This window comes from Ranitomeya imitator, chromosome 7, assembly GCF_032444005.1.
Source record: "Ranitomeya imitator isolate aRanImi1 chromosome 7, aRanImi1.pri, whole genome shotgun sequence".
Taxonomy (NCBI): Eukaryota; Metazoa; Chordata; class Amphibia; order Anura; family Dendrobatidae; genus Ranitomeya; species Ranitomeya imitator.
The window spans coordinates 173,677,031-173,697,077 of record NC_091288.1 but is presented as its reverse complement, the minus strand read 5'-3'; the positions used below and the strand labels follow the sequence as shown (position 1 = coordinate 173,697,077).

Here is a 20,047-nt window from a genome sequence, read left to right as displayed (position 1 = left end):
CATCACAAAGTCCTGATACTGTCCTAATAATGGACTCAAATCCTGAAACCAGAGAGATGGAAGAGAGAACAGAACCAGCCACCAGCAAAGCCAGCACCACAGACCCTCGTCAGCAGCACCGTAGCCCACCCAAGACATCACAAAGTCCTGATATTGTCCTAATAATGGACTCAAATGGGAAGTACCTAAATACACAGCGGCTATTCCCAGGAAAACAGGTCCGTACAATCCGCTGTGCAAGTATTGAACAGGTGACAGAGGTCATCAGTAGACCACGGTTTACCAACCCAAAGCACATTATTATACACACGGGTACAAACAATCGGCCAGACCAGCAGATCGCAGAACAACTGATCAACCTGGCAAAGATGGCAAACCTAAAATTCCGGGACAGTAAAATCATTCTGTCATCGCTGCTTCCAAGAAAGGACATACCCAGGCAAACCACCCAAGCCATCAATGCAGAACTGACTGAAAAGATCAAGACTGTGCCAAACGTGACCCTGGCACAACACCTCTCCATAAACAACAGTCACCTGCACGATGATAAACACCTCAACAAACAAGGGGTCAGCCTCCTGGCCAAAGAGCTGAAGGACATCGTGCTAAACAGAGACCCCGGGCCTGGATTCAACAGTGGCCATAATCACACTGAAAGACCCCCGAGAACGATAAAGCAGAAAACCCCAAGGCTACCTCCTGGAGCTGGAAACAAAGCTCTTCACCCAGTGTCAGACCATCGGAGGTGGAGACCTCCACCGAGGACACCACCAAGCCCACACAGATACATGCAGAGCAGAGATAGGGATGAGATAATAAACCTGCTCAATGCACTGCGCAGAATAATAATGTGACCGGATGGAACCAAGCACCACTATAAAACTGTCAGAAATCCAGTTTGTCCCACACAGCCATACTCATTACAAGGTATATACACACAAACCACACAGAAGAATGTCTTCACTTACAATCAGCAGCTGGAATATCCAGGGTCTCAACGCCTCAACCTTTGGATCTAAAACAAAGGACCCTGATTTTATACAAAGTATGAAAAATATAGACATTCAGATCCTCCTGGAAACATGGACCAGAGCCGAAAACGAATCCCTGGTGCCTATTGGATACAAGGAATTCTTGGTCCATGCCCAGAAAAATAAAAACATCAAACAGGGCCGGGGCTCAGGAGGAGTAGCGATCTGGTATAAAGAGGAGCTCCACCAGTACATCAAACCGGTGAAGAAAGGAGGCAGCCACATATGGATCAGAATCAGCAGCTCCATCCTCACCTGTCAGTCTGATGTCCACCTCTGTGCCACCTATATACCACCGCCAGAGTCCCCCTACTTCAATCCAGACTGCTTCGAAATCTTACAAAGAGAAGCCGCCCATTATCAGGCCCTGGGCAAAGTTCTCATCTTTGGAGACCTCAATGCAAGAACAGGGAGAGAGAGAGACTTCCTGACCACGGATGGAAACATCTACATACTTGGAGCAGAGAATGACGGCCAAGACCCTGTACACACTGAGAGAAACAGCTATGACAGTACAGTCAACAAAAGTGGCAGAAAGCTCCTGAACGTATGTAAAAGTTTAGGACTTCATATCCTTAATGGACGATGCAAGGGTGACTCCTTAGGAAGGTATACACTAAACTCCCATGTAGGGAGGAGTGTAGTTGATTACGCCATTACAGACATGAACCTGGCAGATGTCAGCGCCTTCATAGTCACCCCACAAACGCACCTGTCAGACCACAGCCAACTTCTTCTGTACATGAAATCTACAGAGAAACCATCCACTCAGAAGCCACAGCAGAGCGGCCTCTTCACCCGGCCTCCATCCTATAAATGGTCCAAAATATCGGCACTAAGATATAAAGAAGCTTCCAGAAGACCTGAAATACAGCGGATGCTCCACCACTTCTACAACCTTGAGTACATGCCAAACCCAGAGGGAGTGAACCAAGCAGCAAAGGACCTCAACAATATATTCTACGCAATGGCCAGACTGTCTGACCTTAAAAAAGTCGACTACAAGAGACCAAAAGAAACACAGGTCAATGGCTGGTTTGACAGAGAATGTAAAGCTGTACGGAAGACCCTGAGAACAGCCTCCAACAAGAAACACAGAGACCCCAACCACCTGGGTCTGAGGGAAGCCTATGACTCCATACAAAAGCAGTACAAAACCATCCTCAGGAGGAAGAAGCAGAGTTACATCTCTACGAAGCTCAATCAACTCCAAGACGCCCTCCAAGACCACTCCTTCTGGGAACTATGGAACCACATGGACACCAAAGACAAGAAAAACAACAACCATATCCAAAATGGCAACCTCTGGCTCCAATACTTCAGAGACCTCTATAAAGACATTCCAAAGGAAGGACTAAGCCAAGAACAGGAAAACATAATGGCGAAACTAAAAGCAATGGAGGAAAAAATCAAAAACTTCCAAAACCCGGTGGATACACCTATAACACTACAGGAAGTAACCGAGAGACTCTCCTCCATAAGAAGTAGAAAAGCCGGTGGCCTAGATGGAATCCTACCAGAAATGCTGAAGTACAGCCCACCAGAAATACAGGCTGCAATGGTTAAACTCTTCAATATTGTACTGAGTGCCGGCTACTTCCCTCGTACCTGGAACCAAGGCCTCATCACACCCATCCACAAGAGTGGGGACAGGTATGACCCAGCCAACTACAGAGGCATATGCGTCAGCAGCAACCTGGGAAAACTGTTCAACAGTATCCTGAACAAGAGGATCCTCACCTTCCTCACCGAGCACAACGTCCTCAACAAGAGCCAAGCAGGGTTCATGCCGAACCACCGCACCACTGACCACATCTATACTCTGCACAGCCTCATTCAGAGACACATCTACAATACAAAGAATGGGAAGATATACGCCTGCTTTGTGGACTTTAAAAAGGCCTTTGATTCAGTGTGGCACCCGGGCTTATTCCTGAAACTGCTGGAGAGTGGAATAGGAGGAAAGACCTACGATGTCATCAAAAGCTCCTACACCGAGAGCAGCTGCAGCGTGAGTGTGAGCGGCAAAAGAACGGCTTTTTTCCAGCAGAGCCGCGGAGTAAGACAAGGCTGCAGCCTAAGCCCAACGCTCTTCAACATCTACATCAACGAGCTGGCTACCGCCCTGGAATCCTCCTCAGCACCAGGACTCACCCTCCACGACGCTCAGGTGAAATTCCTGCTGTATGCAGATGACCTGCTGCTGCTGTCACCAACCGAGAAAGGCCTCCAGGACAACCTGAAAATCCTAGAGAAATTCAGCTCCACCTGGGCCCTACCGGTCAACCTAAAGAAAACCAACACCATGGTGTTCCAGAGGAGAAAGAGAAGATCAGACCAACACCCATCATTTATCCTCAACAACTGCGACCTCACAGGAACGGACAAATATACCTACCTGGGCCTAGAGATTCACCGGTCAGGGAACTTCAAACAAGCCATAGAGACCCTGAAAGACAAGGCCTGCAAAACCTTCTATGCCATCCGAAGGACACTCTACCATCTGAAGCCACCAGTGAGGGTCTGGCTAAAAATCTTCGACTCCATCATCGCCCCAATCCTCCTGTATGGCAGCGAAGTCTGGGGTCCTCACACCTACCCAGACTGGTCAAAGTGGGACTCCAGTCCAACAGAAATATTCCACCTGGAATTCTGCAAGCACCTTCTCCAGGTCCATCGGAGCACCTCCAACAGTGCTTGTCGGGCCGAGCTGGGCAGATTCCCTCTACACCTGACAGTTCTAAAGAGGGCGCTGTCATTCCGGGCTCACCTGCATAGGAGCAATCCAAGCTCCCATCACCATAAAGCCCTGATACATGAAGGTGAAACAGAAAAACCAGAACCCCCGGAACAGCCCAGCCAAACCCAACCGGAGCAGAACACCAATCACAACAACCTGACAAAAGCCGGAATTAGGAAGATGGCAGATGAAGGCCAGGAGAGGTATGTCAGTGACTGGAAGAATGATATCATCAGCTCACAGAAACTGACCATGTACCGGAGCCTACAGAGAGACTACAGACTGGCCCCATATCTGGAGAAACTCCCGGACCCCAGAGACCGCCAGATCCTGAGCCGATATAGACTCAGCGCCCACAGTCTGGCCATCGAATGTGGCCGACACAGGCAAAGCTACAAGCCCAGGGAGGAAAGACTGTGCCAACACTGTGACCAGGAGGCCATAGAGGACGAAACCCACTTCCTGCTACACTGCTCCAAATACTCAGCAGTGAGGGACACTCACTTCAGGAGACTCTCACATCTCTTCCCAGACTTCATCACCATGAAGGAGGAAGAGAAAACATATATCTTGCTGGGAGAAGAAGAGAGAGCGGTGGAGATAGCAGCGCGGTATGTGAGCGAATGCCATAGACTGCGAGAAAGAGAACTATGATGCCATGGACTATAGCCCCCAACCTGGATCTGCCCCATCCACCTCCCCTATGCCATGGACTATAGCCCCCACAATGGACCTGCCCCATCCACCTCCCCTATGCCATGGACTATAGCCCCCAACCTGAACCTGCCCCATCCACCTCCCCTATGCCATGGACTATAGCCCCCAACCTGGATCTGCCCCATCCACCTCCCCTATGCCATGGACTATAGCCCCCAACCTGGATCTGCCCCATCCACCTCCCCCCACAGCTCCTACCCAACATCCCCTCAGTCCCTATCCCTATTGCCTCTATACACTTGCTTTGGCAAAACTGATGTGTATTTGGTCCTGCCAATAAAGCTTCTTTGAATCTTGAATCTTGAGTCTATATCTACAATAATATACACCTGACAGGAGCCCATACAGTCTGTACCTACAATACTATATACCTGACAGGAGCCCGTACAGTCTGTATCTACAATAATATATACCTGACAGGAGTCTGTACAGTCTATATCTACAATAATATACACCTGACAGGAGCCCGTACAGTCTGTATCTACAATAATATACACCTGACAGGAGCCCATACAGTCTGTAACTACAATACTATATACCTGACAGGAGCCCGTACAGTCTGTATCTACAATAATATATACCTGACAGGAGTCTGTACAGTCTATATCTACAATAATATACACCTGACAGGAGCCCGTACAGTCTGTATCTACAATAATATACACCTGACAGGAGCCCATACAGTCTGTACCTACAATACTATATACCTGACAGGAGCCCGTACAGTCTGTATCTACAATAATATATACCTGACAGGAGCCCGTACAGTCTATACCATACTATATACCTGACAGGAGCCCGTACAGTCTGTATCTACAATAATATATACCTGACAGGAGTCTGTACAGTCTGTATCTACCATACTATATACCTGACAGGAGCCCGTACAGTCTATATCTACAATAATATACACCTGACAGGAGTCTGTACAGTCTGTATCTACCATACTATATACCTGACAGGAGCCCGTACAGTCTATATCTACAATAATATACACCTGACAGGAGCTCGTACAGTCTATATCTACAATAATATATACCTGACAGGAGCCCGTACAGTCTGTATCTACAATAATATATACCTGACAGGAGCCCGTACAGTCTATATCTACAATAATATACACCTGACAGGAGCCCGTACAGTCTGTATCTACAATAATATACACCTGACAGGAGCCCGTACAGTCTGTATCTACAATAATATACACCTGACAGGAGCTCGTACAGTCTATATCTACAATAATATACACCTGACAGGAGCCCGTACAGTCTGTATCTACAATAATATATACCTGACAGGAGCCCGTACAGTCTGTATCTACCATACTATATACCTGACAGGAGCCCGTACAGTCTGTATCTACAATAATATATACCTGACAGGAGTCTGTACAGTCTGTATCTACCATACTATATACCTGACAGGAGCCCGTACAGTCTATATCTACAATAATATACACCTGACAGGAGCCTGTACAGTCTATATCTACAATAATATACACCTGACAGGAGCCCGTACAGTCTGTATCTACAATAATATATACCTGACAGGAGCCCGTACAGTCTGTATCTACAATAATATATACCTGACAGGAGCTCGTACAGTCTGTATCTACCATACTATATACCTGACAGGAGCCCATACAGTCTGTGTGTACAATAATATATACCTGACAGGAGCCCGTACAGTCTGTATCTACAATAATATATACCTGACAGGAGCCCGTACAGTCTGTATCTACAATAATATATACCTGACAGGAGCCCGTACAGTCTGTATCTACAATAATATATACCTGATAGGAGCCCGTACAGTCTGTATCTACAATAATATATACCTGACAGGAGCCCGTACAGTCTGTATCTACAATAATATACACCTGACAGGAGCCCATACAGTCTGTATCTACAATAATATACACCTGACAGGAGCCCGTACAGTCTGTATCTACAATAATATATACCTGACAGGAGCCCGTACAGTCTGTATCTACAATAATATATACCTGACAGGAGCTCGTACAGTCTGTATCTACCATACTATATACCTGACAGGAGCCCGTACAGTCTGTATCTACAATAATATATACCTGACAGGAGTCTGTACAGTCTGTATCTACAATAATATATACCTGACAGGAGCCCGTACAGTCTGTATCTACAATAATATATACCTGACAGGAGCCCGTACAGTCTGTATCTACAATAATATACACCTGACAGGAGCCCATACAGTCTGTATCTACAATAATATACACTTGACAGGAGCCCGTACAGTCTGTATCTACAATAATATATACCTGACAGGAGCCCGTACAGTCTGTATCTACAATAATATATACCTGACAGGAGCCCGTACAGTCTGTATCTACCATACTATATACCTGACAGGAGCCCGTACAGTCTGTATCTACAATAATATACACCTGACAGGAGTCTGTACAGTCTATATCTACAATAATATATACCTGACAGGAGCCCGTACAGTCTATATCTACAATAATATACACCTGACAGGAGTCTGTACAGTCTATATCTACAATAATATACACCTGACAGGAGCCCATACAGTCTGTACCTACAATACTATATACCTGACAGGAGCCCGTACAGTCTGTATCTACAATAATATATACCTGACAGGAGTCTGTACAGTCTATATCTACAATAATATACACCTGACAGGAGCCCGTACAGTCTGTATCTACAATAATATACACCTGACAGGAGCCCATACAGTCTGTAACTACAATACTATATACCTGACAGGAGCCCGTACAGTCTGTATCTACAATAATATATACCTGACAGGAGTCTGTACAGTCTATATCTACAATAATATACACCTGACAGGAGCCCGTACAGTCTGTATCTACAATAATATACACCTGACAGGAGCCCGTACAGTCTGTATCTACAATAATATATACCTGACAGGAGCCCGTACAGTCTGTATCTACAATAATATATACCTGACAGGAGCCCGTACAGTCTGTATCTACCATACTATATACCTGACAGGAGCCCGTACAGTCTGTATCTACAATAATATACACCTGACAGGAGTCTGTACAGTCTATATCTACAATAATATATACCTGACAGGAGCCCGTACAGTCTATATCTACAATAATATACACCTGACAGGAGTCTGTACAGTCTATATCTACAATAATATACACCTGACAGGAGCCCATACAGTCTGTACCTACAATACTATATACCTGACAGGAGCCCGTACAGTCTGTATCTACAATAATATATACCTGACAGGAGTCTGTACAGTCTATATCTACAATAATATACACCTGACAGGAGCCCGTACAGTCTGTATCTACAATAATATACACCTGACAGGAGCCCATACAGTCTGTAACTACAATACTATATACCTGACAGGAGCCCGTACAGTCTGTATCTACAATAATATATACCTGACAGGAGTCTGTACAGTCTATATCTACAATAATATACACCTGACAGGAGCCCGTACAGTCTGTATCTACAATAATATACACCTGACAGGAGCCCATACAGTCTGTACCTACAATACTATATACCTGACAGGAGCCCGTACAGTCTGTATCTACAATAATATACACCTGACAGGAGTCTGTACAGTCTATATCTACAATAATATACACCTGACAGGAGCCCATACAGTCTGTACCTACAATACTATATACCTGACAGGAGCCCGTACAGTCTGTATCTACAATAATATATACCTGACAGGAGTCTGTACAGTCTGTATCTACCATACTATATACCTGACAGGAGCCCGTACAGTCTATATCTACAATAATATACACCTGACAGGAGCTCGTACAGTCTATATCTACAATAATATATACCTGACAGGAGCCCGTACAGTCTGTATCTACAATAATATATACCTGACAGGAGCCCGTACAGTCTATATCTACAATAATATACACCTGACAGGAGCCCGTACAGTCTGTATCTACAATAATATACACCTGACAGGAGCCCGTACAGTCTGTATCTACAATAATATACACCTGACAGGAGCTCGTACAGTCTATATCTACAATAATATACACCTGACAGGAGTCTGTACAGTCTGTATCTACAATAATATATACCTGACAGGAGCCCGTACAGTCTATATCTACAATATATACCTGACAGGAGCCTGTACAGTCTGTATCTACAATAATATACACCTGACAGGAGCCCGTACAGTCTATATCTACAATAATATACACCTGACAGGAGTCTGTACAGTCTGTATCTACAATACTATATACCTGACAGGAGCCCGTACAGTCTATATCTACAATATATACCTGACAGGAGCTCGTACAGTCTGTATCTACAATAATATACACCTGACAGGAGCCCGTACAGTCTATATCTACAATAATATATACCTGACAGGAGCCCGTACAGTCTGTATCTACAATAATATACACCTGACAGGAGCCCATACAGTCTGTATCTACAATAATATATACCTGACAGGAGCCCGTACAGTCTGTATCTACAATAATATACACCTGACAGGAGTCTGTACAGTCTATATCTACAATAATATACACCTGACAGGAGCCCATACAGTCTGTACCTACAATACTATATACCTGACAGGAGCCCGTACAGTCTGTATCTACAATAATATATACCTGACAGGAGTCTGTACAGTCTGTATCTACCATACTATATACCTGACAGGAGCCCGTACAGTCTATATCTACAATAATATACACCTGACAGGAGCTCGTACAGTCTATATCTACAATAATATATACCTGACAGGAGCCCGTACAGTCTGTATCTACAATAATATATACCTGACAGGAGCCCGTACAGTCTATATCTACAATAATATACACCTGACAGGAGCCCGTACAGTCTGTATCTACAATAATATACACCTGACAGGAGCCCGTACAGTCTGTATCTACAATAATATACACCTGACAGGAGCTCGTACAGTCTATATCTACAATAATATACACCTGACAGGAGTCTGTACAGTCTGTATCTACAATAATATATACCTGACAGGAGCCCGTACAGTCTATATCTACAATAATATACACCTGACAGGAGCCCGTACAGTCTGTATCTACAATAATATACACCTGACAGGAGTCTGTACAGTCTGTATCTACAATAATATATACCTGACAGGAGCCCGTACAGTCTATATCTACAATAATATACACCTGACAGGAGCCCGTACAGTCTGTATCTACAATAATATACACCTGACAGGAGCCCGTACAGTCTGTATCTACAATAATATACACCTGACAGGAGTCTGTACAGTCTGTATCTACAATAATATATACCTGACAGGAGCCCGTACAGTCTATATCTACAATATATACCTGACAGGAGCCTGTACAGTCTGTATCTACAATAATATACACCTGACAGGAGCCCGTACAGTCTATATCTACAATAATATACACCTGACAGGAGTCTGTACAGTCTGTATCTACAATACTATATACCTGACAGGAGCCCGTACAGTCTATATCTACAATATATACCTGACAGGAGCTCGTACAGTCTGTATCTACAATAATATACACCTGACAGGAGCCCGTACAGTCTATATCTACAATAATATACACCTGACAGGAGCCCGTACAGTCTGTATCTACAATAATATATACCTGACAGGAGCCCGTACAGTCTGTATCTACAATAATATATACCTGACAGGAGCCCATACAGTCTGTATCTACAATAATATATACCTGACAGGAGCCCGTACAGTCTGTATCTACAATAATATATACCTGACAGGAGCCCATACAGTCTGTATCTACAATAATATATACCTGACAGGAGCCCATACAGTCTGTATCTACAATAATATATACCTGACAGGAGCCCGTACAGTCTGTATCTACAATAATATACACCTGACAGGAGTCTGTACAGTCTGTATCTACAATAATATATACCTGACAGGAGCCCATACAGTCTGTATCTACAATAATATATACCTGACAGGAGCCCGTACAGTCTGTATCTACAATAATATATACCTGACAGGAGCCCATACAGTCTGTATCTACAATAATATATACCTGACAGGAGCCCATACAGTCTGTATCTACAATAATATACACCTGACAGGAGTCTGTACAGTCCATATCTACAATAATATACACCTGACAGGAGCCCGTACAGTCTATATCTACAATAATATACACCTGACAGGAGCCCATACAGTCTAGTGTCTTCACCAGTGAGCTGACTAGACTGTATGGGCTGCAGTCAGGACCTGGCAGGAGCCCATATATTCTGCTGGGTTTAATAATTTATACCTTGAAGGAGCACATACATTCTAGTGTCATGTATTTACTGCAGTCAGGGCCAGGCAGCAGCCCATAAAGTCTGCTATCTTCAGGAATATATACCTGACTGCAGCCCATACACTCTAGCATCTTCAGTACTGAGCCAGCTACACTGTATGGGCTGCAGTCAGGACCTGGAAGGAGCCCATACACTCTAGGCTCAACCCTGCTTGTACAGTCTCACAGCAAGGACTTGCAGTCCGCCTGATGGGTTGGCCGCGAAGGATTGTGGGATGCCGCAGTGCGTGCCGGGATTCCCACAACCCGGAAGTGGCTTTCGCCGGACTGCCGGCTCGTACAGTGACAGGTTTCCTCACTATAGTATTCACTGTCAGAAAAGCTCCATGATCCGCGCAGCCGCACAGGAGCAGATGCTGCACTCTGGCACCCACCTGTGCGCTGACACCGAGTGCTGCCCTGTGAGGAGCCTTCTGTTGGACCGAGGCTTCAGCTGCCGTAGTCGGGATTGATCATGGCTCCGCTCCTGGAATATGAGAATCAGATCTTCCTGGACCTGTTCCACGAGGACGGACTGGTCATCACTGCCCGTGGCCTGGGCATTGACCGGATCCTGCAGAACTTCCTGCGGCTTTATTGTGACCCGGGGAACCTGGTGCTGGTGCTGAATACGGGGACCGCGGAGGAGGTAACGGGGCACAGGAGGTGACGGAGGAGGTAACAGGGGCGCAGGAGGTGACGGAGGAGGTAACAGGGGCGCAGGAGGTGACGGAGGAGGTAACAGGGGCGCAGGAGGTGACGGAGGAGGTAACGGGGCGCAGGAGGTGACGGAGGAGGTAACAGGGGCGCAGGAGGTGACGGAGGAGGTAACAGGGGCGCAGGAGGTGACGGAGGAGGTAACGGGGCGCAGGAGGTGACGGAGGAGGTGACGGGGCGCAGGAGGTGACGGAGGAGGTGACAGGGCACAGGAGGTGACGGAGGAGGTAACGGGGCGCAGGAGGTGACGGAGGAGGTAACAGAGGCGCAGGAGGTGACGGAGGAGGTAACAGGGGCGCAGGAGGTGACGGAGGAGGTAACGGGGCACAGGAGGTGACAGAGGAGGTAACGGGGCACAGGAGGTGACGGATGAGGTAACGGGCGCAGGAGGTGACGGAGGAGGTAACAGGGGCGCAGGAGGTGACGGAGGAGGTGACAGGGCGGAGGAGGTGACAGGGCGCAGGAGGTGACGGAGGAGGTGACGGAGGAGGTAACGGGGCGCAGGAGGTGACGGAGGAGGTAACGGGGCGCAGGAGGTGACGGAGGAGGTGACGGAGGAGGTGACAGGGCGCAGGAGGTGACGGAGGAGGTGACAGGGCGCAGGAGGTGACGGAGGAGGTAACGGGGCGCAGGAGGTGACGGAGGAGGTGACAGGGCGCAGGAGGTGACGGAGGAGGTGACAGGGCGCAGGAGGTGACGGAGGAGGTAACGGGGCGCAGGAAGTGACGGAGGAGGTGACGGCGCAGGAGGTGACGGAGGAGGTAACGGGGCGCAGGAGGTGACGGAGGAGGTGATGGAGGAGGTAACGGGGCGCAGGAGGTGACGGAGGATGTAACAGGGGCGCAGGAGGTGACGGAGGAGGTGACAGGGCGCAGGAGGTGACAGGGCGCAGGAGGTGACAGGGCGCAGGAGGTGACAGGGCGCAGGAGGTGACGGAGGAGGTAACAGGGGCGCAGGAGGTGACGGAGGAGGTAACGGGCGCAGGAGGTGACAGGGCGCAGGAGGTGACGGAGGAGGTAACGGGGCACAGGAGGTGACGGAGGAGGTAAGAGGCGCAGGAGGTGACGGAGGAGGTAACAGGGGCGCAGGAGGTGACGGAGGAGGTAACGGGGCGCAGGAGGTGACGGAGGAGGTAACGGGGCACAGGAGGTGACAGAGGAGATAACAGGGGCACAGGAGGTGACGGAGGAGGTAACAGGGGCGCAGTAGGTGACGGAGGAGGTAACAGGGGCGCAGGAGGTGACGGAGGAGGTAACAGGGGCGCAGGAGGTGACGGAGGAGGTGACAGGGCGCAGGAGGTGACGGAGGAGGTGACAGGGCGCAGGAGGTGACGGAGGAGGTAACAGGGCGCAGGAGGTGACGGAGGAGGTGACAGGGCGCAGGAGGTGACGGAGGAGGTAACGGGGCGCAGGAGGTGACGGAGGAGGTGACAGGGCGCAGGAGGTGACGGAGGAGGTAACGGGGCGGAGGAGGTGACGGAGGAGGTGACGGAGGAGGTAACGGGGCGCAGGAGGTGACGGAGGAGGTGATGGAGGAGGTAACGGGGCGCAGGAGGTGACGGAGGATGTAACGGGCGCAGGAGGTGACGGAGGAGGTGACAGGGCGCAGGAGGTGACAGGGCGCAGGAGGTGACGGAGGAGGTAACGGGGCGCAGGAGGTGACGGAGGAGGTAACGGGGCGCAGGAGGTGACGGAGGAGGTAACGGGGCACAGGAGGTGACGGAGGAGGTAACAGGGGCGCAGGAGGTGACGGAGGAGGTAACGGGGCGCAGGAGGTGACGGAGGAGGTAACGGGCGCAGGAGGTGACGGAGGAGGTAACGGGGCGCAGGAGGTGACGGAGGAGGTAACGGGCGCAGGAGGTGACGGAGGAGGTAACAGGCGCAGGAGGTGACAGGGCGCAGGAGGTGACGGAGGAGGTGACAGGGCGCAGGAGGTGACGGAGGAGGTAACGGGCGCAGGAGGTGACAGGGCGCAGGAGGTGACGGAGGAGGTGACAGGGCGCAGGAGGTGACGGAGGAGGTAACGGGGCGCAGGAGGTGACAGGACGGAGGAGGTAACGTGGCGCAGGAGGTGACGGAGGAGGTAACGGGGCGCAGGAGGTGACGGAGGAGGTAACGGGGCGCAGGAGGTGACGGAGGAGGTAACGGGGCGCAGGAGGTGACGGAGGAGGTAACGGGCGCAGGAGGTGACGGAGGAGGTAACGGGCGCAGGAGGTGACGGAGGAGGTGACAGGGCGGAGGAGGTGACGGAGGAGGTGACAGGGTGCAGGAGGTGACGGAGGAGGTGACGGGCGCAGGAGGTGACGCAGGAGGTGACGGAGGAGGTGACAGGGCGCAGGAGGTGACGGAGGAGGTAACAGGGCGCAGTAGGTGACGGAGGAGGTGACGGAGGAGGTAACGGGGCGCAGGAGGTGACGGAGGAGGTGATGGAGGAGGTGATGGAGGAGGTAACGGGGCGCAGGAGGTGACGGAGGAGGTGACAGGGCGCAGGAGGTGACGGAGGAGGTAACGGGCGCAGGAGGTGACGGAGGAGGTAACGGGGCGCAGGAGGTGACGGAGGAGGTAACGGGGCGCAGGAGGTGACAGAGGAGGTAACGGGGCGGAGGAGGTGACAGGGCGCAGGAGGTGACGGAGGTGGTGACGGCGCAGGAGGTGACGGAGGTGGTGATGGAGGAGGTAACGGGGCGCAGGAGGTGACGGAGGAGGTAACAGGGGCGCAGGAGGTGACAGGGCGCAGGAGGTGACGGAGGAGGTGACGGGGCGCAGGAGGTGACGGAGGAGGTGACGGGGCGCAGGAGGTGACGGAGGAGGTGACGGGGCGCAGGAGGTGACGGAGGAGGTGACGGGGCGCATGAGGTGACGGGGCGCATGAGGTGACGGGGCGCAGGAGGTGACGGGGCGCAGGAGGTGACGGGGCGCAGGAGGTGACGGAGGAGGTGGCGCAGGAGGTGACGGAGGAGGTGACGGGGCGCAGGAGGTGACGGAGGAGGTGACGGGGCGCAGGAGGTGACGGAGGAGGTGACGGGGCGCAGGAGGTGACGGAGGAGGTGACGGGGCGGAGGAGGTGACGGGGCGCAGGAGGTGACGGAGGAGGTGACGGGGCGCAGGAGGTGACGGAGGAGGTGACGGGGCGCAGGAGGTGACGGGGCGCAGGAGGTGACGGAGGAGGTAACGGGGCGCAGGAGGTGACGGAGGAGGTAACGGGGCGCAGGAGGTGACGGAGGAGGTAACGGGGAGCAGGAGGTGACGGAGGAGGTAACGGGGCGCAGGAGCTGACGGGGTGGAGGAGGTGACGGAGGAGGTAACAGGGCGCAGGAGGTGACGGAGGAGGTAACGGGGCGCAGGAGGTGACAGGGCGCAGGAGGTGACGGCGCAGGAGGTGACGGGGCGGAGGAGGAACAGGGCGGAGGAGGTGACGGGGCGCAGGAGGTGACGGGACGGAGGAGGTGACGGGGCGCAGGAGGTGACGAAGGAGGTGACGGGGCGCAGGAGGTGACGCAGGAGGTGACGGGGCGCAGGAGGTGACGAGGCGCAGGAGGTGATGGAGGAGGTGACGGGGTGGAGGAGGAACAGAGCGCAGGAGGTGACGGGGCACAGAAGGTGACGGTGTGGAGGAGGAACAGGGTGCAGGAGGTGACTGGGTGGAGGAGGTGACAGAGCGCAGGAGTTGATAGAGGAGGTGACGGGGTGTGGGAGGTATGTGCAGACGATTTGGATGTATCAGTACTTTGGACACAGCGCATGTTCACTGAACCGTGCGGATTCACTGCATTCAATATGTTATCCGAGCACGTTCGCTCATCACTAGAAGCTGCACATAATCTTGGTATCAGCGTATGGCCACCGCTTATGGCCTCTCTCTTTGTCATTTTCTTTATAACGTATGTTGCTTTGTCATTTCAGGAGTATCTGATTGAGCAGATGAGATCTGAAGGAGTCGCCCATTTGCCTCGTATTATCACCAATGAGGTTGGCAGTAACGAACGCTATGACGTCTACACACAGGGGGGAGTGCTGTTCGTCACTAGTCGCATCCTTGTGGTTGATTTCCTCACTGATCGGATTCCTGCCAACCTGATAACTGGTAGGATTCTCAGCACTTGGCGGGAAGAGCCAACATCCCTTACATTACTTACATTAGGAGCATCACTGCTGTCAGTCTGGCGTGAAGATGAAAGGCAGAGCAATTACTATATCATGAAATCCTTCTCACAGATTGCAGTAGAAAACACCTTTGTTTTAAGATATTTTTGTCTTTATCTGTTCCTCATCTCAGCCAGGGAATAAGGTGAAGAATTATGGAATGCTCGGCCCACACTCCACCAAGGGTCTTGAGTCGGAATTTTGGAAAGAAATGATTTGCGGGCTGTCATGGTGGTATATAGAATAGGAACCACTGCCTTAAACCATTTTCCTAACAGGATTATAAATGTAGGAGGTACTGGGGCTGGAACTATATTGGGACCTTGGAGCTTCACAGGGTACAAAATGTAGCTGCCATATATTAGGAGACCAGTAAGATAACATACTAAGTTCTGTAGTAGCAGTATAATTTCTCATTATATTTTGATTTGAAGCCCAGGAGAAGAGGTTCTCCAAGCATATGATCTGATAGTCTTATTAGTGCTGGCAGTGGCTGGATACTGCACAGCTCCATTCATTGTGCAGCGGCCGCTCTTGGGTGCTGGTGATCAGCTCTTACATTGCCCCACAATGTAACTGTTCAGTGTTTACATCCGGCCACCGCTGGTGATTCTCCTGCTGCCACTGACATCATGTCGACAGACAAGCTTCTTCTGCTGTGTCAACAGGGCCGTCACTGCCGATGTCATGCTGATTGACAGTCATCTCCCGGCTGCTTAACTGAACAGAGTCTCAGTCTGTCTCAATCTGCATGATGTCAGCAGTGATGTCTCATCTTCGGAGCAGACCGGGAGAGAAAGAGCTGATCTGCTGATGTGAGGTTAAATGAAGCAGGATAGTCACTTTCTGAGTCTGGCAGAATAGCCAGCTACCTGCCAGAAAGTTCTTATGGCTCTAACATATTCTACAACACTTGATATTGCCATCACTCACTGTGCCAATTGGGGCTAACTATCTTGATGATACTGTTCTGATCGCCCCTCTCTGTCCAGAGATTACTTAAAACCCTGGAGAATAAATTTGGCATCCGATTCTTACATCCTGGCACTAGGTGTACATAAAACGCTGCTTATCCTAATTTCACCACTAGATGTCAGCAGAGCCCTGCTGTCTTCCCCTAATAATAGTATCCTATCTTGCAAAATATTTAGAATTGAGACTCCTCAGTGGTTGATACTTTTTAATGGCTAACTGAAAAGATGGTAACAAATTAAAAGGTATCAACCACTGAGGACTTGCACGTCTAAATATTTTTCTATCTACTGGCTAACACGGTACGAAGATATATAGCTTTCCTGTATCCTATCTTGCACACATTCTGCTTATTAACCATTGGGATTGCAAACAAGGCTTGGATGCAAATGGGGCCACTGAAGCTTTTTTTGTCATACCTTTAAAGGGAACCTGTCACCCCAAAAATAGATAAGCTGTGGCCACCGGCATCAGGGGCTTATCTACAGCATTCTGTAATGCTGTAGCTAAGCCCCCGATGTATCCTGAAAGATGAGAAAAACAGGTTATATTATAGTCACCCAGGGGCGGTCCTTTCCGATGGGCGTCGCGGTCCGGTCCGGGGCCTCCCATCTTTTTACGATGACGTCCTCTTCTGGTCATTACTCTGCGGCAGCGGCGCAGGCGTTCTTTGTCTGCCCTGTTTAGGACAGAGCAAAGTACTGCAGTGCGCAGGCACCGGGAAAGGTTAGAGAGGCCCAGGTTCCCTTTAAGCATTGAACATTTCCCCTTATTTTCATAAATCGAAAACCCAATCCCTTGTATCTAGCTCCTATGAACTGGTTATGGTGCAGTGAGTAAGAAAAGGCTAAGGACACTTTCCTCTCTTACTGACTTTTTAGACCATTTCTGTGATGGAAATTCATACAGAATACATTGGATGTTTATGTTGAACCGTATGGGCATAAGTCATTTCAGCAATATCTTGTATACAATTGCAAAGGTAAATGAATATTGATGTGAAAGTGCAACATGATTACTTTCATTCATCTGCTGTTTGACAGCAATTTAGTCATCATTCTGTTTTCTTCAGGTATCCTTGTGTATAAGGCACACAAGATTATGGAGTCCTGCCAGGAAGCCTTTATACTGCGCTTATATCGGCAGAAGAACAAGCAGGGCTTTATAAAAGCCTTCACGGACAATCCAGTCGCTTTTCACACCGGCTTCTGCCAAGTGGAACGAGTAATGAGAAATCTGTTCGTCAGAAAACTTTACTTATGGCCGAGGTGGGTAGACATATTTCTATTAATCTCTAAACCTGACTAAAATTGGTCAAAAATGTGATGTTGGTTCTGGAAATAAAACGGATTTAGAGTATATTTTTTTAATGTTTATTCGCTTGCTGTATACTTTTACACATGAGCTGTATGTGAAAGTACAGTAGATCTGTGTAAGCCTGAATTTGCTGACATTAATGACGCTCAATGAACCCCACCAATCAATCCTTTCTGTCTTCTCTAGTGTTAGCTATCCCTCCTAGCTTTGCAACGTCTCCAAATTTGATTAGTTTACTTTCAGTTCCCTTATCTAGATCATTTATAAAAATGTTGAACAACACTGGGGCCAGGACAGAGCCTTGTGGTACCTCACTTGAAACACTCTTCCAATTGGATGTGCAATCATTTATTACTAGTGATGAGCGAATATACTCGTTACTCGAGATTTCCCGAGCATGCTCGGGTGTCCTCCGAGTATTTTTTTAGTGCTCGGAGATTTAGTTTTCATCACCGCAGCTGAATGATTTACATCTGTTAGCCAGGATAATTTCATGTGGGGATTCCCTAGCAACCAGGCAAACCCCACATGTACTTATGCTGGCTAACAGATATAAATCATTCAGCTGCGGCGATGAAAACTAAATCTCCAAGCACTAAAAAATACTCATAGGACACCAGAGCGTGCTCGGGAAATCTCGAGTGATGAGTATATTCGCTCATCACTATTTGTTACTACTCTTTGAGTACGATCACTGAGCCAGTTATGAATCCACCTAACCGTAGCCTTATCAATCCCATAATTGATAATTTTGTCAGTAAGGATAGTATGAGATACTTTATCAAATGCTTTGCTGAAGTTAAGATATACAATATCTACCGCATTTCCCTGATCCACCCAGTCAGTGATTCCGTCATAGAAGGAAATTAGATTAGTCTGGCAGGCTTGTTTGCTGAAAACCCATGCTTGCTCTGGATAATTACTGTATTGTTATCCAAAAACTTACATGCATTACATGACCAAATGCACTGGGATCTTCAAGGAAAGGTGCTGAATCCAGCTGGTGAAGCATGGGAAGTTACCAAATGCTGTTGGGGAGAATAAAGATACCGTAATTTTCTCCCTGCTGTGTGCAGGCCCCGGACAGCATCATAATGCTGTTACCCTGCAGATTAAACTCGTATCTGCAGGATAACAGTGTTATTTCTGTTCCCTTTAAAGGGAAGGTGCCACCAGTTTTGTCGTATTTTGTTTTTTTGTGAAATTAAGCTTAAAATAGTAATTAAAATGTATTAATGCAATGTTTGCACTGTTTGCAAACATTTCTATATGAAAAATATTATATATTTTTCTACAAATATACATATTTACCACTAGGGGGAGCATTTTCCGTTTTAGACCTCAAGCAGCTATAGTAAGATTTAGCAGCTCTGCCCCAGGGATATTAGACCACCCAAAAGGGGAGGGAAATGGTGATGTCAGCAGTTACTGCCCCAACAGTAAGAATGAAGAGCAGCATCACAGGGCAGCGCCATTTTGTGTGTGACTGCCCTGTGACCTGCTATCACCAGCAGTTACTGCATCAGAGGCACAGCTTGTTTACAGAGGAGCAGAACACAGTGGGCTCAGCAGAATCTGGACCCAAGAAGAGTGAAGACATGTGGTGTGCATGGAGCAGCATTAGGAGCTGTCTGGGAGCTCCAGCTCTGCAGTGAATAGCCAGGCATTATGGAGGGAGGGGAGAGATGCATTGTATGGCTAAGGCCGGGGTCACACTAGACCGCAATACGGACGAGTGCAATGCGATAAAAAATCGCATAGCGCTCGTCCCAATGTTAATCTATGGGGCAACTCCCATCATCCGATATTCTCTCGGCCGTATTCAGGATCCGAGTGAAATCGCAGCATGCTGCAATTCTCAGCATATCTCGGCCGAGAATCGCCAATGAAAGTCTATGGGGGTGAGAAAAAAAAATCGCACAGCACACGGACCATCAGTGTGACGTGCGAGAAATTCTCAGGCATTGGGCAGGTGACAGGAAAGGCTCAGCGATTATTTGCTCATTTTGCAAGTGTGTGAGAAAATCTCACCATACGGACGCCATACGGATGTCACACGGATGTCACACGGATCATT

At 49.0% G+C, this 20,047-nt stretch overlaps 1 protein-coding gene and 1 long non-coding RNA gene across 2 annotated transcripts in view; one reads left to right on the top strand and one right to left on the bottom strand.

Annotated features, from left to right (window-relative positions):
• The window catches only part of LOC138645054 (uncharacterized), an 88,670-nt gene extending 77,379 nt beyond the window's left edge, over positions 1–11,291 (bottom strand). The window contains exon 1 of the long non-coding RNA XR_011314704.1: positions 11,218–11,291. This is a non-coding gene — a long non-coding RNA (uncharacterized lncRNA). The remainder of the gene's footprint in view (positions 1–11,217) is intronic.
• ERCC4 (ERCC excision repair 4, endonuclease catalytic subunit) overlaps positions 11,083–20,047 on the top strand; it is a 58,563-nt gene continuing 49,598 nt past the window's right edge. The window contains exons 1-3 of the mRNA XM_069734079.1: positions 11,083–11,471; positions 15,442–15,622; positions 17,726–17,921. Of these exons, the coding sequence (XP_069590180.1) occupies positions 11,298–11,471; positions 15,442–15,622; positions 17,726–17,921 (551 nt within the window). The 5' untranslated portion in view covers positions 11,083–11,297. The remainder of the gene's footprint in view (positions 11,472–15,441; positions 15,623–17,725; positions 17,922–20,047) is intronic.